The sequence below is a fragment of the Erpetoichthys calabaricus genome, chromosome 8 (genome assembly GCF_900747795.2).
Source record: "Erpetoichthys calabaricus chromosome 8, fErpCal1.3, whole genome shotgun sequence".
Lineage (NCBI taxonomy): Eukaryota > Metazoa > Chordata > Cladistia > Polypteriformes > Polypteridae > Erpetoichthys > Erpetoichthys calabaricus.
Window position 1 is genome coordinate 73,346,917 of NC_041401.2, and position 22,102 is coordinate 73,369,018.

Below are 22,102 nucleotides of genomic sequence, written 5' to 3' on the forward strand. Positions count from 1 at the left end.
TTTGTATATAAATGATAGCAAAATAAGTTATAAAATTCATTCATGCTTTTATTAAAAATACACTTTGAATGTTTTTACTAGCATAAATGTTGGAATAAGCTTCCCAACTGCATAAAAACAAACTGTAGAAAATTGACCGGGAAATGAATAAAGCATCTTTGAAAGCCGACCATAAGTACAACTACTGACTCCAAGAACTATTAAATGTAACTTAATAGACACATCAAAATAAGCTAATGTGTTATGGTATTGGTGTCACTGTGAATGGAAAGTAATAACCTTCGTGAAGGATATGTTCTAGCTGTGTTACAAGTTTCTTCTTAAATCCAATACGAAAGTGCAGAGTAGCAAAAACCAGCCATTTACACAGAGAAAGGTGGAGAAAAGCCAGCATAGAAATTAGCTATGAATAACTGAATGGCATGGTGTAGGCAATAAAAGCTTTATAACTAACTAAAGAACTTTTCCTACATGACCACAATAATAAAAAGAAATCTCAAGGGTTTACAGAGAATGGCCCGAAAAGGGAAATATCCAGTGAGTGTCAGTTCTCTGGGCAAAACTGCTTTCTTGATACCAGAGGTGAGAGGAGAATGGCCAGACTTGTCCAAACTGACAGAAAGGCAACAGCAACTCAAATTACCACTTGTTACAACCGAGGTATGTAGAAGAGTATCTCTGAAAGCACAACACATTGAACCTTGAAGCAGATCAACTACAGCAGCAGGAGACCACACCAGGTGTGACTCCTGTCAGCTACGAACAGGCACCAGAGACTACAGTTCACACAGGCTCAATAAACTTGGACAACAGAAGATTGGAAAAATATTGCCTGTCTGGTCTGACGAGTCTCATTTTCTACTGAGATATTCGGATTATGGGGCAGAATTTGGTATTGAAAAAAGAAAGCATGGATCCATTCTGTATTGTATCAACTGTTCAGGCTGGTTTCTTGAACATGACAATTGAGTTCACTGTACTCAAATACCCTCTGCAGTCACCAGATCGCAATCCAATACAGCACCTTTACCATGTGGTGGAATGGGAAATTAGCATCATACTTTAAAGAAACTTGGCATGCTGATTTGGTCATAGGAGTAACCCATGGAACTGAAATTGCACGTGTCTTGGATTAAAATTAATGGAGATTTAAGCTAACAAAGTTTGAACTATTGGGGGGAGGGGCTATATCACCCTAAATATAAGTTGCACAGAAATGGTTGCCCTATTGTTTTAAAGCTCTTTTCCAACTCTGTATTTTGCGTAAATACTATGCTATCCCCAAAATGAAAAATTACCAAGTTATGAGTGATTATTAAAAACTGAATAGTGAAAAACCTGTATTTTAAAATTGGTCAATTTTTTACTAAAGCTAGCTTATAATGTCATGAACATCTCCAAAAATTTTATTTGTTGGTTTTGAGTCGTTGCTGAGCTACCATTATTTAGCTGCAGTGTACATCAAAATCACAATTCCATACAATGCTGTTGAATAGCAGTTAGTGATCAGTGAATGGTACAGGGTTATTAGGGATCATGAAAACTAAGATTAAAGCCAGAACTAGCATAAAAATAAAAATTACAGTTAAAAATGAATAAAAAAAAGACAATAATGCCATAGTAACTAAAGCAAAATAGAATTAATGGTAAAATCAAAATAGTTTTAGTTTTTCTCTTCAGTTCACACTTCTTACTTCTTAGATCAAGGGTCCTCAATCACGGTCCTGGAGGGCCACAGTGGCTGCAGGTTTTTGCTCCAACCCAACTGCTTAATAAGAAGCACTTATTGCTCAAGTAACACTTCTGCTTCACTTTAGTTGACTTGCTCATTAAGATTTTGAACACTTAATGCTTATTTTAGTCTTAAACAGCTGTAACTCTTGGTTTTAAATTGCTCCTAATTAGCAATAACATGCAAATGACAAAAGAGACCAGAATTTCTCCATTTAGCTTGTTACCCAAGAGAATGAGAATTACCCGACATACAAAGTTAAAGCACTAACAAGCCATGAAATTAAATTATTGGCAAGAATTGCTTTCTAATTAAGCAACCGGGTCAGAACAATAACCTGCGGTCACTGAGGCCCTCTAGGACTGTGATTGAGGACCCCTGTATTAGATTCTAGCCTACTAAAAAGGGCCTTGAATTAAGGAAATCATATTTGAGATTATGGGAGGTATTTTCTGCAAAAATGAAAAATATAAAATGAAAATGCAATCTGTCTTTTGCAATTTCATTTTCAACATCTGCACGCAAAGATGCTGCGAAAAATTGAAATGAAATAACCCCATTTGCAATTTCTTTTCAAAGTCTGTGCACAAGAATGCGGCAAAAATTCAAATTAAAATGAAAACCTCATTTTCAATTTCATTTTCAGCCTGAACCGCAATGAAGCAGCAAAAATGAAAAATAAAACACCAATCAACACTGGCGCCACCTGCTGCTCATTGAATTTTCATTTTCCACTATGAATTTTCATTTTCAAGTTCTCAACATGCAAATAGCTGTGGAGCCACTTCAATCGACAGAATACTTTTCACTTTGTGTTTAAAATCACGTTCTTTTCATCTTTTCACCCCCGTACTGTGAGCTTCACAGCAAAACCGTCTCACAAAATCCGAAGACAAACCACAATTGTAGTTCTGAAGAAATTAATGTGCAATTTAATTACAATATTTAACATGACAGAAATTAGCCTTTATTGTAACATTGTTTACATTTATTTACACTGAAGTGGAAACAGGACACTTTGTATTTTTGGAGTTCAACTTTGGTGAAATCATGAATAAGTTATGTACAAGCTGTACTATTTGAATGGTAAGGTGGAAATGTAAGAACATAACCAATTTATATTCCATCAGAGCTTTTGATGCAGCAACTTTGTCTTTGGTTGAAACTGTGCATGTCCATCTTATTACCGTCACAGGTACATTACTAAAAGCTCATCCTGATTGTCCATGACAAGTGTTAAGAGGACGGTATGGGATGAGTAGGATGGAGATGGCCCAATGAGGATGTAAAAAGATCGGTCTCTACTCTCCAGTACTGAGCATAGTTTCTTCAACACATCCTAGCCATGTACCTTCATCTCCAAATGTTGAAGGAGCAACCATAGATTCAGGATCAGGAGGGTAAGACTGACAGATCTGTATGTTCTCAGGTATGAGTTTTGATAGTCTCGCACAGCAATTTTTGAGGATGTGCTGACTTGACTTTAAATTGAGACTTGGGAAATCCTGTATGGCTGATTCATGCACACATCTTTTAAAGCACAGGTTATCTTCTTGAAAGGGTCACAACAAGATTTCTGATGGAGTCTAAGCAACTTCTCTACTGAAAACATTGTGAAAATGTATGCTGCTGTAGAAAAGAATGCTTTTATCTCCACCAGGTAACTGACAACATCTACTATTGATTGATTATACCTGGCCGATTTACACACCTCACTCCCTACTGATTAATACAGGGCAAAGCATTGCCATTTATTAGCTCCATTGGAATAGGCCCTTTTCATAGCAGCCACTTTGACATGAAATAGTATGGCAAGAACAGGTGTCACTAATGACATTAACTCTTTTAGGGCAGATGTCGACTTTTGTCGACAGGAGGGGTTGAAGGCGAATGTCGACAAAAGTCGACATCCAGGGATAGGGGGCGACAATCAGCTGTTAATGGCGACAAATCTCACTGTCACGTCACAGGCATTCCCTCTGTGCTTGGAGGAATGCTAGACTCGTTGACTCGGTAAATAAACATTGCGTGTGCGTGAGTTGCGAAATGTAAACAGGCAAGATGGCACCGACATGTGAAAAGGCAGCGAAGCAAGTGCAGAAAAGAAAACACTCGCATTATGCGCATTTGCGCATTATCGCGGAGTCGGACTCTTAATTTTTCAGAATCGGACTTTATTGGCAGTGATCAGGAGATCGAGCAAGAGAGTTAGAAACAGGCATCAGCTGATCAGACACCAGCCGATGCCGCCCCAGCGGATCTGCTGCCAGTTGCGTGCCTTCGCGCAGCCGATGCATCTACGGCAATGTTCGCATGGGATAAATAACACAGACATTGATCCGTTGAGAGCCGATCTGGCTACCGGAGTTTACAAGACGGCATGGCTTGCTTTTGGACACAACAGATCACCAGCTGCTGTACTTCAGGCTGCTCTCTCCTGATGCTGCTTTTCAGCTACTGTCAGACGAGACAAACAGGTAGGCAGAGATTTTTTTTGAATCGCGGGCTGCGTTTGCATTGCATTCTCGTTTTTCAAAGTGGAAACCCACAACGAAAGACGAGATGAAAAGCGCTGTGGCATTACAAATAGAGATGGGACAGAATTGGTGATATAACTTCAGGGAGCACTGGTCCAAACGTGTTTTGTCCACTGGTGGCTTAGGTACGTGCTGCTGCAAAGTTTTATTCACTTCTGTAATAAACAGAAGCAAATCCCATGGGGTGAGCCAGGCTATAATGCCATACATAAAGTTCATAAAGTTTCAGAAGATGAAAAGAGGTGACAATACGGTTTTCATGCAGGCAGAAAACTTGGTGGCAGTGGCATGGCATGATGGCAAATGGGTGACTTGTCTCTCTACAGTACACACTAACAATATATGTTAGAAAATGCAGCAACAGACAATTGAAAAATAGGCACCAAAGCAACACATATTGTAAGGAGTGCAATGTGGCAATGACTGAAATTGGCTGCTTTGAGCGAGATCAGACTTTGCTGTGTAAAATGTATGTGATATGTATGTGAAATCATAGAGTATGCAGGCTCATACAACATGCAAGACAGTAACATTTGTCAAAAGTAAATATTTTTTGTTGATTTGATATGTTAAACAATTGCTTTGTGTTCTTTTTTAAAAAATGTTAGTTTTTGGAAAAATATTCAGCCCTGGGAGAAAAGAAACAAAAAAAAAATTAGCCCTAAAAGAGTTAATGAATCTTCTGTGCAGTTTCAGTGTGTATTTTTTAAACCTTAATTAATGTCATTACTTATACCCGTGCTTTTAAAAGTACTTCATGTCAATATGGCTACTTTGAAAAAGGTCTATTAGTGAGTGATATGAAACCATGTGATGTCACCTATAAATAATGATATCTCAGCAATGATGCAAAAAACAAAAAACAAAATTTCTGGAGATGTTCATGACATTATAAGCTAGCTTTACTAAAAAATGACCAATTTTTAAATAGTTTTTTTCGCAATTCAGTTTTTAATATTAAAATCACTCATTACATGGTAATTTTTCATTTTGGGGATTGCACAGTATTTATGCAAAATATAAAGTTTAAAAAAAGCTTTAAAACAGTATGTGAACCATTTCTGTGCAACACATTTAGGGAGATATAACTAGTCAAAGTCATAATATTATGAAGATATTGTATGGACCAAAGATCTAACACATCTGGGTAATCTACAGAGTTTTGTGAATGTGTAATCTGGTTATCCAGAATTAAAAGCTGGTAGTCCTGGGAGTCCAGATTGTCAATTTGCCCAACCGTTTATATAATAAGAAAATGCCATCAAAAGGATTGTTTCAAAATTTAAAGCAGAGTTAACATTTTCCTGTATGAAAATGTATTTCCTATATTTATATTGAACAGATATTTATATTTCTTTCTATAACACTTGTAAGATTCACAATAACTCTACAGATGTGGATAACATGGCCACAACACATCCTACTTTATTTTTGGACACTACTCCTATATTTCTTAGCACTACAGAGTAAACAAGCAAGGACAGTTGCCAAAAGATGCCATCCAAACAAGAGGCTCTGTAAGAATATCAGTAAGTGATAATATATATCGCTGCCTCTTTTCTAACAAAATCTTGAGTGATTCCTCAAATAAGCAGTTTTACCTAACATTTAACAATAAGCCCTCTAACCTGATAATCTTCCTCAGTGATGAACAGATTATTGAGTGCTTCATTTACTGCCTTGTTGTTGTGATTCTGGACAGAGCGCAAATAAGGCTTAACCAAAGGAAGTTGTTTCACCTAAAATAAAAACAAATTATCCATGAAAAAATGTCCACCAAACACAATTAACCCAAAGTTTAGTAATAACTGTAGAAGTGTGAATAACTTTTGGTCTAAGCATGAAAATATATATATTGGAAGTGTGTTTAATATGGTTTTATACACACATCAAAACTGCTACAGAAATTGTTTTTAAAGCAAAAAATGGCTCAGAATAAAATAGTGAATTAAATACTAAAAAAGAATACCTTAGTGAAGAAGTTGACAGCACGAGTGTGGTCAAGTCGTGGAGAGAGTACCATCAGAAGGTCGTTTAACAAGAGAGGTTTGAATTCCAAATAAAACTGTATTGCCTTGTAATACAGCTCCACATTGGCCACCTGAGGAAATAAAGACTCATTTCAGATGGTAAAAACTATTACTGGCAGAGACGCATTTCATGCATTACATCAACACTAAGTTTAGAAAGTATCTGAAACAAAGACTTGTTAAAATCAATTAATAAAAAAACAAATACAATTCAAGATGTTGAGAAAGTTACCTTGGTGATAATATCTTTAAACTGTCCTTCTTTCCAAGCATCTGTTGGATGGTTCATCATAGTGATAATTGCATTGTCATACTCCTCATACTTGTCATATAAGAACACTAGTTCTCCCCACAAGTGTGCCTGCTCGGCAGCTCTCAGCACCTACAGCACGAATCAGGTTTACAATTAAGGATTTCAGTAACAAATTATGTTACATTACTGAAGTGTAGTGAACAGATTTACTATACATGTCGCAATCCTAATAATAATGTATTCATTTTTTACCTTTGGTATATTGACTCTGGACCAGAATAGCTCAAGGTGTTCCCTCATTTTCTGGGGCTTGAATTTTGAGTAGAGAATGGCTAATTCTGTGAACATTCCCATATGAGCACGTTCTAGACCCAGAGCTGCTTCCAGCATTGTAATCAGCTCTTCAAAATAACCACGGTCCTTTGAAAAACAATAAAACATTTATTACAATCAATGTTAAATTAATTAAAATCTTTACTTCAATTTCACTTTTATTTGTGAATCACCTGATAGTAGTTTATCAGTTCCTCCAGCTCATCAGCATGAACAACAATGTGCAAACCACACATCTGTGCCAAGCGAAATTCTTTCCCATCCACACAAGCAAAGCAAACCTGTTCGGAGATAGAAAATCATTAAGCTGTAAAGATAAAGGAACCAAAATAAGACTCTCAGCTTGTTATGTGTGCATACCTCTTTCCATGTTCGAGTGCTATTTGCCTTTCGAGCACCATCAACTGCAGCTTGATATTCACCTAGGTGAACTAATGTAGAAGCCAAACGCCCAAAGTTGGACACGTTGTTGTAGAGGAGTTTGGCTGCATCATACATTTTCTCATCATAGCAGCGATCACCTACCTGCAAATCAAAATAAAAAAAAATATTTACATTCCACTTGAAACATTCAATAAAAGAACAATTAATTTTTGCACTATATACAAAATATCTGGCACAAGATAACAAAATGAACATTTTTATTTGCTCTTATCTGTCTTCTGAAAGCTTAAAAACAGCTTAAGTAACAACTCAAACTAACATTGTCTCCACAAATGCTATGATTCTTACAGCTGGACCATGCAGGAAGTCTAAACCAAATTAACATGAGACATATTTCTTTATAATTTTTTTCTTTATAAAATTGCATTCAGTCTGCAGTATTTAATTAGCAATCACAAAGTAATTAAAGAAGAAACCTCTATATAAGCTAAGCTCTACTGAAATTTTTTCTGCATCGAAGGATTTCAACAGTGAATTTATTAAAAACATTGAATATTCTGCATTGTGAGCTCAATTCATATTAGTTTCCGTATTCTAAATTACTTGTAGGCAAATTTTTTAACAGCTCATGAACTAAGACTAAAATCACTGAGATATTATCTGAATTCTTACCAATTTTAGTTTGCTGTGTGTTCATGTATGTATGTATTTATGTAATTATGTGTCTGTATAAACATGTATAAAAATCAAAAGCACTCTATTCCACTTGATCACAGATTAAAGGAAAAGTGGCTGGTATTTTAATTTTCCATGGAAGAAACTGTATAGAATAAACACTAACTAGTAATTAAGAGAAAGCTTTTCACAAATGTTGCACTTCCTGCTTAGGCAATTTAAATCTGTAAACATTTCCAAATAACTCACTTGTTGAATGTGTGCGTTGTTGGGGCCATTAACAAACTCCTCCAGCTCTGCTAAGCGGTTGGTCTTGGCCAAAGCAAAAATTAACTCTGTTTCAACATAAGATTCTCTGGCTTTTTTACGAGCCATTTGCAAATACTTGACAAGATCCTCCCAGTTTCCTAAAAAGAATATTTTAATATTATTAAAAATACAAGCAAATAATCATAAAAACAGTCAGCTATATTTCAATATATATACTGCAATTGCTATTACTGACAAGTTTTAAATCATTAAGGACACAGTTTTGGAGACTTCTCCATATAACCATTTTTGTAACCCATTTTTACAGGTCAAAGTTGTATGGAGGTTGTGACTTTCTGAAAACAAATTAAAACGAACTAGGCTACAAGACCAAATGGGAAAAATTCATTTTAATCACATTTTGTCATCTTAATAGACTACAATTTAGTTACATGCTTATTATAGGCTATACTATGGCTTATGAGATCTTACCGCCTTCAAAATAAATGCTGTGAAACATTTTGCTGTCTCTCTTTTATACATTCTCCAAAAATGAATTTACTAGGGATGCTTGGATGTATCTGCAGCTGATCTAAATCGGCCGGTTATCACTAAAGGCTCAATTGATTATTGGTAAATTGGCCAATTAAAAAAAACCCTATCAACCCCAGCTTTTCTAAGCTTTAAGGTAATTTAGTTGTTGTACTCCATGACATGAAGGAAAACATCCTGCAGCATAAAAAAAGAGCAGCACTTTAGGCTTGTTTTAGCAGAGAGCTTAACCTTTACATTATTTTGCCCTTTAAAACAGACACTGGTTCAGTTTGGACAGTGAGCTTGTTTTAAATGCAGCAGCTTACATTTTTAATTGGAAAAACAGACTATTTTGAAATTGCTTAGTAAACAATGGCCTTGTTAGCTTAACAGAAAAATGCATCTTTTACTTATAAACCTAAGCATGTTAGGTAAAATTAAGCATATTAGTCTTGTGAGCTTTTGATGAACAACTTATGTACATTTGATACATTTGCAGTACATATTTGTACTGTGTTTATTATTATTTGTTGCTGTGTATCACACAGAAAAGTTTTTGGTAAAAAAACAAGTACTATATTAATTAAAATGGTAATCCATATTTATAATTACACCGCAAGAATTATGAACGTCTAGCAGATACACTGAAGGAAAAAAGCACCTGTATAAATACAGCAAGTGTATATTTTTACCAGCAAAAAAACTGTAATGCAATTAAAGATTTAAAATGATTAAAACCTATTGTTTGAGTGTGTATGTGTGTGTGTGAGTGTATGTATATATATATATATATATATATATATATATATATATATATATATATAGCCTAAAAAATTAAACACTAATTAATAAATTTAATAAGAGTATAAGTCAATGAAATGTCTGGGATATTGATCTTGTCAGTTAAGTAGCAGAGGGGGTTGTTAATCAGTTTCAGCTGCTTTGGTGTTAATGAAATTAACAAGAGGTGAACTAGAGGAGCAACAATGAGATGACCCCCCAAAACAGGAATGATTTAACAGGTGGAGGTCACTGACATTTCTCCCTCCTCATCTTTTCTGACTGTATTTTCACTAGTTTTGCATTTGGCCACACTCAGTGTCACTACTGGTAGCATGAGGCGATACCTGGACCCTACAGAGGTGGCACAGGTAGTCCAAATTCTCCAGGATGGCACATCAATACGTGCCATTGCCAGAAAGTTGCTGTGTCTCCCAACACAGTATCAAGGGCATGGAGGAGATTCCAGGAGACAGGCAGTTACTCTAGGAGAGCTGGACAGGGCCTTAACCCATCAGCAGGACCAGTATCCTCCTTTGGGCAAGGAGGAACCGGATGAGCACTGCCACAGCTCTACAAAATGACCTCCAGCAGACCACTGGTGTGAATGTCTCTGACCAAACAATCAGAAACAGACTTCATGAGGGTGGCCTGAGGGTCTGACGTCCTCTAGTAGGCCCTGTGCTCACTGCCCGGCACTGTGGAGCTCGATTGGCATTTGCCATAGAATACCAGAATTGGCAGGTCCACCACTGGTGCCCTGTGCTTTTCACAGATGAGAGCAGGTTCACCCTGAGAACATGTGACAGACGTGAAAGGGTCTGGAGAAGCCGTGGAGAACGTTGTGCTGCCTGTAACATCATTCAGCATGACTGGTTTGGTGGTGGGTCAGTAATGGTCTGGGGAGGCGTATCCATGGAGGGACGCACAGACCTCTACAGGCTAAACAATGGCACCTTGACTGCCATTAGGTATCAAGATGAAACCCTTGGAGCCATTGTCAGACCCTATGCTGGTGCAGTGCGTCCTGGGTCCCTCCTGGTGCACGACAATGCCCGGCCTCATGTGGCGAGAGTATACAGGAAGTTCCTGGAAGATGAGGTAATTGATACCATTGACTGGCCCCCACGTTCTCCTTACCTAAATCCAATAGAATACCTCTGGGACATTATGTTTCGGTCCATCCAATACAGCTCAATGATGCCCTGGTCTAGATCTGGGAGGAGATCCCCCAGGACGCCATCTGTTGTCTCATTAGGAGCATGCCCCGATGTTGTCAGGCATGCATACAAGCAAGTGGGGGCCATACAAACTACCGAGTACGATTTTGAGTTCCTGCAATGAAATTTGGGCGAAATGGACTAGCCTGCCGCTTCATTTTTTCACATTGATTTTTGGGGTGTCTTTGAATTCAGCCGTCTATAGGTTGATAATTTTCATTTCCATCAAACGATGTGGCATCCTTTCATTCCTAGCACATTACCCAGTTCATATCAGTATATATATCCAGGATGATTTTTTTCCCTTTGAGATCTCATGTGTTTTCAAAGTGTTCCTTTCATTTTTTGAGCAGTGTACAGTTAGGTCCATAAATATTTGGACAGAGACAACTTTTTTCTAATTTTGGTTCTATACATTACCACAATGAATTTTAAATGAAACAACTCCGATGCAGCTGAAGTGCAGACTTTCAGCTTTAATTCAGTGGGGTGAACAAAACGATTGCATAAAAATGTGAGGCAACTAAAGCATTTTTTTAACACAATCCCTTCAAAAGTAATTGGACAAATTAAATAACTGGAAATAAAATGTTAACTGTATATACATACATACATATATGCATACACACACACACACACACGCACACACACTGTATTTATGCACACTTTTTGTTGTTAAAGAAATTGTGACAGCTACTTTTTTTAATTAAGGTTTGTTTCATAGACATTAGACAAAACAAATTAAACAATATAACAGCATGTAATTATGAAAAACATTTTCTTCTGTGACATATGCATTATGGATTCATATTTGTGTACATATTTTACTAAAGTATGTATTTTAAAGAAATTTTACTTATTTTAGTGTTTTTATGGTCACTAAACAATAATCCCACAGAATTTAATTGTTAATAAATAACGAACAGTTAAAACCTGTCTGCCAGTGGTCCTCCAACTTGCAGAGAAAACTTGAGGGTTGGAGGAAGGATTAGCACTGCAACCACTGTAAAAATTTCATGCTGCTCTGAAACAGCAGACAAAGACTCCTTTCTGCTCTCCATGGAAGTAGCTCTGCTGCAGCCACCTCAGGAAAGCTGCTCCATTATGAAGAGGAATGGGGAAAGCCCTCAAAAGCCTCATCTCTGGAAGAGTCAAAACATGCTAAACAGACAATTGGGTCACGCCTGCTGAACCTCACTCACAATGCAGGTAATGTGCCTCCTTCAGGGCTCTGTAGGCATCCGCTCATTCAACACAAAGTCAGACCAGCGGTACCCAAGGATTCTCCTAAAGAGACACAGTACTGAAGGAGTCTAGTCTTCGTCTCAGGTCACTGGATAATGTCCATGTATCGTAACCAAGTAACAAAAAAACGTTCCTGTGCCATGATTACTCAAGGGTGATTCCAGCTCAGATGATCCTTGTTCCTGAGAACCCAAGCGGCTGGAACAGACCAATAGGACACCCACATAATACCCGGCTACAGCAGATAAGATGGTCATTTCCATAATGTGGGGGGTATTTGTTTGCCAACTGGGAATTTGAGCCAATCTCATTGTGAGGTGGGTGCGGCAACATTCTGTACCAGTACCTGCTGCCCAACCTGACCTGACCTGTAGTCTATAGTTTAACTACAAAAATACATTTTAATATAGGACATAAGGCTTCTTTGTGTTGGATTGTGCGGGAGTTTAGTGTAAAAAGTTTTTAAAGGGGTAAAGAAGAAAAATATTGTAATCGGTACTGGAATCGGCCAATGAAGTAACATGCAATTGGTAATTGGTACTGGCCATAAAAAACCTGTTCAGAGCAACCTTAAAATTTACTGACCCCAATGTCTCTTATAATCTTCTAGAGTTGGGGTTTATCATTACAACTAAACTATTGTTTCGGAGATTTAAACTATGGCATTATTAGTAAGGCGTATATGAACATGCATTATGCAACAAACCTAAACTTTACTGTTAGGCTAACTGGTAACTCTAAACTGACCCAATAATGATTGAGTTGTGAAAGTGCCCAGGAATGGGCTTATACATATTCAAGATGTATTCCTGCTTTCAGCCCAAAACTAATAAGAAGTGGCTTAATTGGGTTCAAAAATGAATGGATAGCATTTTAAACATATGACTTTATGACTAGACACTGCAAATCAATCAAAAAATGTCTTATCACTTATCAGAAATTGCCATAAGAGCAAGAAAACTAAAAATAAAAATCATAAGCATACTTAGCAAAAGGCAAGCTCTATGAAAAATTTAACACAAGGAAATACATTTTTTTCCTCTTAAACAAAATAGTAAACATAGACATGGTAAAATGATTGAACTGCGATTTTGAAAAAAATATTTAAAAACTTTGTACTATCCTAAAAAAGGAGAATGCTGCATCTGCACTACTTCTGCATACAAAGGCAACTGAGTGATGGTGTACTATTTATCAAATTTAAGCATGCCACTTATCTTCTTACAGACAAGATTGGTTGTTTAACAGTATTGACCCATGGACCTTATTGAATAGAAAATCGGATTGGCTGCAACACATGCTCGTTTGTCCTTTTAAAAATTTTAGCCACCTACATTTTTTGGTTATGCAGAAAGGCTCTATTAGCCCCCCAAAAAAAGGCTGAAACAAAGTGTTAATAACTTTTGTCACCTGTACAAGAAAATGTAATCTTCACAGCCATGAAAATTATTGGTTATGCTTCCTGAAGCTGGAAGAAAGGCTTTTTTTTTTTTCCATTTCTGAACTTCTTTACAAACATATATTTGAATATTGTTTATCAAATCATGTGCAAATAAATTTCCTCTTCAATGGCAGCTGTCATGATTCCAACTAAAACTGTTGGCCTCAAGCCAGTAACCACAGGAGGAATTCTCAAGGCAAGTGTAATTCTTGAACATGATTAAAATACTTTTTTGTAAAATGAGAAATCTTTTAAATATTCTTCGCAAAGAGCAGAAAAAATAGTATCATTGTTGTTCAGAGTAAGTATATATATATATATACATACACACACACACACATATACAGTATATATACACACACACACACACAGTACAAAGAGAGAGAGTCACAATCTGAAATGTGACCACTAATAAAATTAACAAGAACAGAGCTCAGGTCCAAACTAAACTGTTGTAACTGTTACTCACCACTATGATTCGCTGCTTGAACAACTTCCATATATGCTGAAGGGTCATCAGCTTTAATGTAGGAGTCAATGGCTTCTTTAACCAGACCCTTTTGTAGTTGGGCTTTGGCAAGCTGGCTCCAAACTGCAGGTTCATTGCACCGCTCTGCAAACTCATAAGCTCTGTCCAGATTTCCAATATGTTCAATAAGCACCTGAATTATTTAAATAAAAGTGTCAGTCATTCAAGCATATGAAATTCACTGTAGCGTTAATTTATCTTTAAGCCTCTTATTCACTGTAGGGTTCATTTATCTTGAAGCCTCTTATTTGTGGGCCTTAATCACTTACCTGCACTGCAGACGTGTTCACATCAAATTTGCGGAAAATGGCAAAGGCTTCCTCAAAGAGCTCATTGCTGATGGCTATGTTTGCAATATCTGGGGCATCATAATTGTCCAGGCGGTTTATGTATTCCATTACACGAGTGCGATCAGCTTTGATGGCAGTAAGAATCAGAAGGTTCTGTAGATTCCTAAATGTACAAAGACAGATCAAAGCATTAAAAAATGTGATTAACACAAAAAATGCAAAATTACAACGACAGCTTATTTTCATTATCTAAAAAAAGTTCACTTTTGAGTGGAAACTTTTATTAAACCCATTGATAACTTAAGACATTTTGCAATGATATAGTCTTTAGTTTACTGTGATAAGAATTTTTTGACCTTAGAAATACTGGCAAACATCTTCCATGACTGCTCAATTTGAAACCATTTTAGATCACAACTTTATTTATTTCAACGGCTACTAAATCTATAAGAATGGTGTGTGTGTGTGTGTGTGTGTTCCGCGTGATTTTTTCACACACTAAAGCATCTAGACTTACAGAGAATGATGCAATGAACAAAAACATCCAGTAAGCATCAATTAAGTAGGTGGAAACACTGAATAGTTATAGCTGTTTACAGCAGAGGAATGCAAAATTACATATTTGAAGACACAACACATTGGACCTTGAAGCAAATGGGTTACAGTAGGTTCCATCTTAGTCTGCTTAAAAAAATCAAAAATGGACAACTGAAGACTAGAAAAATGGCATCAGGTTTAACAAGTCTCAAATTTAGATAATACATGTATACAACCATGGTCATGAATATGGCATACAAAGCACAAATACATGGATCTGTCCCGTTTTAACAGTACAGGATAGTGTAATAGAGTATGTGAATGTTTTCTTGGTATAAATAATGCACCATTTTATCAACTGAGCCCCATTTTAATGCAACAGTGCTCTTAAACTTTTTTGCTGACCATGTACATCCTTCTACAGACACAATTTACCAGTTTTCATTTGGACACTTTCAGTAGGATAATGCACCACAAACTACCTGAAAAGTAATGGTAGTTTTTTTTAACATGTGGTTTCCATTTACTTCAAAACCTGCAAAGTCTCCAGATCTAAATGATGAGATGAAGTGGCAGGAGTATAGTAAAAATAAAATGCTACATAAATATCCAAATATGTGGCTAAAAATATGGAGTCAGAATGGACTACAATCCCTAAAGAACATTTTCAAGACCTGTGGTAAATCCTTGCTTTGAACAAATCATGTTATTTTAAACATATAAGGAGGACCTACTCAGTACTAGGCTGGTGCACTTAATAAAAAGCCACTCACTATAAAGGTTACATTACTTTTAGGGAGGTAGAGTGTAAGAAGGTTAACTCTGTCAGGGTTAAAGAGTTACTAAAAGCCACAACTGTTTATTGTGGTCACACCAGGCAGGTGTGAGGCTTAATCACACATAAACTTTAGAATTAATTTAACTAGTAATGCCAGTACAATCTGTTAGACACACTTTTCTTCTGCTATAGAAGCATAACAGCATTTATATCTGGAAATCTGAAAACACATTGAAATAGGCTTCTGAGAAACACTTTCTATGAATTGATACCAATTCAACAATCATCCATATTGACAGTAATGTACCTGTGTTCACTGAACACTGAATTGTCCAAAACAATTTTTTCAAGGAGCTCAATAAGTTCATTAGGAAGATCAGCTGTCATGAAAGCTTTAACAGTCACAGAAACCTCCTCCGGGTCTTGTGTCTCTGATAGTGCAGTCTGAACAACCTACAGAAAAGAAAAATCATGCACACAAACTGAAGATGTATAAAATTATGTATGTGGGCCAATTTCACCCAAAACCTATATATAGCTCTCAAAAATAAACAAAAGACTGTTCTGAGACAAAGATGTAAATAACAGCATAAACTTTGAACAAAAGGGCCTAAAAGTTACAATATAAATTTGTTTTACCTTATGTTGCTTTCATTATTTCTATTGTGTCCGGGCGTGCAATACTACTTATTTTGTAGAGTACAGCTTCACATTTGCATATTAGTTTTTGGAAGAGTCTAATTATATTTCCAATCATCATCAATTAAAATTGGCAGCCTTCAGTTCAATGAAAAATAATTGCCTTTAGAGTCTGTAGTTGAAGCCAAGTTCTCAGAACTAAAGGGTCAGTTAGTGTGCATCTCCGTAAACATAGTCGCAGAGAAAGGATAATATTAATGGATGATTTCTTCTTAATGTGAAGGAGAATTCTCGTTCATGTGTGTGTTTAAAAAAATTCTCAAGGGAAAGTATAGGAGCACTAACTTTGTGTGAATGAGATAAAGCCACAGAACACACAGTGCTGTGGTAAAAATGTGTTCAGGAAAACAAATACCTAGCAGAAAAATGCTACTGGTAAGTAAAAACAAAAACACTAGTTACATACACAGTAATTAATCCATTTCTATTATTTAATTAAGTTGAGCTGCCAGAGGTTAAAACACAATGTTTTTCAAATGGAACAACTAAATGTATTAAATGAAACACTTTAGTAATCAATGTGTGATTCATTATTAGTTATCTTAAGCAGCTTAAAAAAAAGCATATACGGAATACATTTTAATTATTTGTAGTGAAATACAAAGGATCATTCACATTAAAAAATTAAAAGTTACATCACTGGCATGATGTTCAAGAAATTAAAATAATTGCAAGGATGGGGAAAGTAAGCACTAGAACGTACTAGAAACCATCTTGAACACAAAAAGATAAAATTCATACTTGATCAATTAGAGGCCTCCGGTAAGGATTGCTTTCTTGCAGTACACTTGCCCACAGTTCAGGATCCTTTCGGCGGACAAGATAACGGGACAGACTCTTAAAAAGGGAATTTTCATTGCATACCTAGGAAAGGAAACACAGTTTATCTTAAACCACAAAACAGTAAAATAAATAAATAAATAAAATACATGTACCATTTACATAAAAGCTACAAAACAAAAAGTAAAACACAGATCAATAGAATGCTTTATGTACTATAGTAATCTTATATATTAAACTTCAGACAAAGCCTAATGTCTTCTATAACTTACATTTATAAGCTCCAGATCGCACTGGCCACGCTCATATGCCACACATGCCAAGTGAGGATCACGCTTCTCACAGTATTTGCCAACTACACGACTATCATAATATGGGTTCTCCCGCAAGAAGCGCTCAGGATTGTTGTTGCTGTCAATGTAGATTTTTGCCAGAGCATTATGGGTAGCAGGTTCTTCACAGCCTTCATGAATTCGCGCTTCAAGCCATGGTAGAAGTAACTTCAATCTGTAAATATAGAAGAGTTTCATATATTTATTTATACTTATGTCATACACATGAAGTTGAAAAATTACATTAAAAACAACCCATTTTCATTTCTCCACCTCACAATTACTTAAAATACAAGTCTCTATACGTTCAGTTTTTTCTTTTTTCCTTTTGACAACTATATAAACCCTAACTCTGACATAATGGTTATGACAGAATTTTAGTAAAAAAGGAAAAATGTTCATTTTGCAGTTTACTAGACTTTCAAAATGTTAACACAAAATTTTGCATCAATCATTATCAATCATTTCTGATAACTCCCATTCTCTTTCATCTTGCCTCTAACTGCTACCTTGACCAAGCCTGCTACTCTTGGCCACAGAATTGGAATTCAGCAAGAGAACAGGAGCCTTTGACACCAACAAGTATTAGACCATAACACTGAATTACTGTACAGTTACTAACCGTTAACTGCTTTATGAGGTGGAAAGAAAAAGTTGGCTTAGTCAACATAACTCTGAGTTTATTATAAAAATATTTTGAACTCTAAGAAATTTATTTTACTTCAGGAATACTGCTAGAGACTTTGTTAGAGTACATTTTCCTGTCTTCTACTGCCAACTAACCAGAACCTCTTGCTAGCTATATGCGCCAATATTCTTCTTTCACCATGATTCCAGTTACAACTGAAATAATATTTATGGACCTCTTTAATATCTTTTAAAAAAACAGGTACTTATGTGTGTATATATGTGTATATATATATATATATATATATATATATATATATATATATATATATATATATATATGCAAATTCTGCAGGTTATGAACTTTTCTGCTTAAAATGTCTGCTTTCTATTTGTAAATCTGTACAATATGCAATTTAATAAATACGGGTTTACAATACAGAACTTAACAATCTGGTACTTATTTGCTGCTTGTCTTTATATTTCAGGTGCCAACATAATTAATTTGTAATAACAAAAATATCAAACTTCATCCTTGCAAACATTATATTCTAAGACTAATCTACTCAATATGTGTTATACTCAAAAACACAAAGGAAAACATCCTTTATTTGTACCAACCATTTCTATGTTTTCTAGAAATGCATAACATTGAGATGTACCTTTAGTAACTAAGTAGTAACTTTTCCTAAACTCCTAAAACATTTTTTTCTAAGTCTGGAAATTTAAACCAGAAGCATTTAAATTAAGTTGTCCAATTATCTGAGAAAGATTACCTGTTGCGCTTCTCAACTTCTGCCACAAGTTCATCTGTGGAGAACTGACCCCTCACAACCAAAATAAGGTTTTTAATTACATCCTCAGAGCAATCCACATCAAGTAAACCACCAATGACCACTGGAAGGCGACTGGGATTTACCTGCAACCAACATAAATGCAGCAGCCAATTGTATAATTAAAGATCACCACCAACTGATATTAAATTTTAAGTAACAAGTATTTTCAATAATTTCTCCTACCTTCTGGACATAGATTTCAATATATTTCTGAAGGTTGTTTCGGTATAAGTACAGAACCAAATCGTGAACAAAATCAAATCTGTCACACACAATAATTAGTGGAAGTTGATCAGTTAGCTTAGCTTCCTGCAGAAAAGAAAGAAAAAATTGAAAACAAAATATAAATTTAACAATGTGAAAACACTAAGACTCCAATACTCTCAAATCAACATTAAGAATGACATGAGCATTCATTGATGGAACAATGAATTCTGAATTATATCAGAATTATATCAGAATTCTAAAGGAAAATGTCAGGACATCTGTCCATGAACTAAATCTCAAGAGAAGGGTCATGCAACAAGACAACGACCCTAAGCACACAAGTCGTTCTACCAAAGAATGGTTAAAGAAGAATAAAGTTAATGTTTTGGAATGGCCAAGTCAAAGTCCTGACCTTAATCCAATAGAAATGTTGTGGAAGGACCTGAAGCGAGCAGTTAATGTGAGGAAACCCACCAACATCCCAGAGTTGAAGCTGTTCTGTACGGAGGAATGGGCTAAAATTCCTCCAAGCCGGTGTGCAGGACTGATCAACAGTTACCGGAAACGTTTAGTTGCAGTTATTGCTGAAAAATGGGGATCACACCAGATACTGAAAGCAAAGGTTCACATACTTTTGCCACTCACAAATATGTAATATTCCATCATTTTCCTCAATAAATAAATGACCAAGTATAATATTTTTGTCTCATTTGTTTAACTGGTTTCTCTTTATCTACTTTTAGGACTTGAGTGAAAATCTGATGATGTTTTAGGTCATATTTATGCAGAAATATAGAAAATTCTAAAGGGTTCACATACTTTCAAGCACAACTGTATATGTATACAGTATACATGCGCGTGCGCACACACACACAATGGATTCAAAAGGTATTCAGACACCCTTCACTTTCAATGAATGGATGCATTTGCTATTTTAGCACATCAATCTACACTCAATAATCCATAAATAATGACAGAGTTTGTTTTCAAGTAAAGTCAGATTTAATCTGTAAGATTTGCAAATTTATTAAAAATCAAAAACTGAAATCTCGCATTCATATACATATTAAGACTCTTAATTCAGTACTTTGTAGAAGCTACTGTACTTGGGCAGCAATTACAGCTTCCAATCATCTTGGGTTAAGTCTACACAAGCTTTGTACCACTGGACTTGGGCATTTCTTCCTGGCAGATCCACTCAAGCTCTGTTAGACTGTATCAGAAGTAAATTGCCATCAAAGTCTCTCCACAGATGTTCCAATGGATTTACAGTGCATATGTAAAGTATTCACAGTGCATCACTTTTTCCACATTTTGTTATATTACAGCCTTATTCCAAAATGGATTAAATTCATTTTTTTCCCTCAGAATTCTACACACAACACCCCGTAATGACGGGGTAACGTTTACTTGAGGTTTTTGCAAATTTATTAAAAATAAAAAAACTGAGAAAGCACAAGTATTCACAGCCTTTGCTCAATACTTTGTCGATGCACCTTTGGCAGCAATTACAGCCTCAAGTCTTTTTGAATATGATGCCACAAGCTTGGCACACCTATCCTTGGCAGGTTTCGCCCATTCCTCTTTGCAGCACCTCTCAAGCTCCATCAGATTGGATGGGAAGCGTCGGTGCGCAGCCATTTTAAGATCTCTCCAGAGATGTTCAATCGGATTCAAGTCTGGGCTCTGGCTGGGCCACTCAAGGACATTCAGAGTTGTCCTGAAGCCACTCCTTTGATATCTTGGCTGTGTGCTTAGGGTCGTTGTCCTGCTGAAAGATGAACCGTCGCCCCAGTCTGAGGTCAAGAGCGCTCTGGAGCAGGTTTTCATCCAGGATGTCTCTGTACATTGCTGCAGTCATCTTTCCCTTTATCCTGACTAGTCTCCCAGTCCCTGCCGCTGAAAAACATCCCCACAGCATGATGCTGCCACCACCATGCTTCACTGTAGGGATGGTATTGGCTTGGTGATGAGGTGTGCCTGGTTTCCTCCAAATGTGACACCTGGCATTCACACCAAAGAGTTCAACATTTGTCTCATCAGACCAGAGAATTTTCTTTCTCATGGTCTGAGAGTCCTTCAGGTGCTTTTTGGCAAACTCCAGGCGGGCTGCCATGTACCTTTTACTAAGGAGTGGCTTCCATCTGGCCACTCTACCATACAGGCCTGATTGGTGGATTGCTGCAGACATGGTTGTCCTTCTGGAAGGTTATCCTCTCTCCACAGTGGACCTCTGGAACTCTGACAGAGTAACCATCGGGTTCTTGGTCACTTCCCTGACTAAGGCCCCTTTCCCCTGATCGCTCAATTTAGATGGCCGGCCAACTCTAGGAAGAGTCCTGGTGATTTCGAACTTCTTCCACTTACGGATGATGGAGGCTACTGTGCTCATTGGGCCCTTCAAAGCAGCAGAAATTTTTCTCTAACCTTTCCCAGATTTGTGCCTCGAGACAATCCTGTCTCGGAGGTCTACAGACAATTCCTTTGACTTCATGCTTGGTTTGTGTTCTGACATGAACTGTCAACTGTGGGACCTTATATAGACAGGTGTGTGCCTTTCCAAATCATGTCCAATCAACTGAATTTACCACAGGTGGACTCCAATTAAGCTGCAGAAACATCTCAAGGATGATCAGGGAAAACAGGATGCACCTGAGCTCAATTTTGAGCTTCATGGCAAAGGCTGTGAATACTTATGTACATGTGCTTTCTCAATTTTTTTATTTTTAATAAATTTGCAAAAATCTCAAGTAAACTTTTTTCACATTGTCATTAGGGGGTGTTGTGTGTGGAATTCTGAGGAAAAAAATGAATTTAATCCATTTTGGAATAAGGCTGTAACATAACAAAATGTGGAAAAAGTGATGCGCTGTGAATACTTTCCGGATGTACTGTATATGATTACATTATGTACAATGCATACAGAACTCACACAAACTTGTTTATATTATAACCTACAGAGAACTTACAGTAGGTGATTTCATAGATTTGCACTAAACATTTAATGAGAAAAACCTCCATAACACAAAATATATAGCAATTCTGAAGGGAAAAGTACACAAATTAGCCTGACT

At 36.5% G+C, this 22,102-nt stretch overlaps 1 protein-coding gene across 2 annotated transcripts in view; it reads right to left on the bottom strand.

Moving 5' to 3' along the window:
- The window catches only part of LOC114655660 (clathrin heavy chain 1), a 188,272-nt gene that overhangs the window by 16,399 nt on the left and 149,771 nt on the right, over positions 1-22,102 (bottom strand). For both annotated transcript variants that reach the window (XM_051931312.1, XM_051931311.1), the window contains exons 15-28: positions 19,005-19,130; positions 18,762-18,904; positions 17,299-17,533; positions 16,988-17,110; positions 15,855-16,000; positions 14,212-14,395; positions 13,883-14,075; positions 8,194-8,351; positions 7,246-7,410; positions 7,059-7,166; positions 6,805-6,972; positions 6,532-6,681; positions 6,239-6,370; positions 5,898-6,008 (exon numbers count right to left, since the gene is read on the bottom strand). In XM_051931312.1, the coding sequence (XP_051787272.1) occupies positions 5,898-6,008; positions 6,239-6,370; positions 6,532-6,681; positions 6,805-6,972; positions 7,059-7,166; positions 7,246-7,410; positions 8,194-8,351; positions 13,883-14,075; positions 14,212-14,395; positions 15,855-16,000; positions 16,988-17,110; positions 17,299-17,533; positions 18,762-18,904; positions 19,005-19,130 (2,142 nt within the window). The remainder of the gene's footprint in view (positions 1-5,897; positions 6,009-6,238; positions 6,371-6,531; positions 6,682-6,804; positions 6,973-7,058; positions 7,167-7,245; positions 7,411-8,193; positions 8,352-13,882; positions 14,076-14,211; positions 14,396-15,854; positions 16,001-16,987; positions 17,111-17,298; positions 17,534-18,761; positions 18,905-19,004; positions 19,131-22,102) is intronic.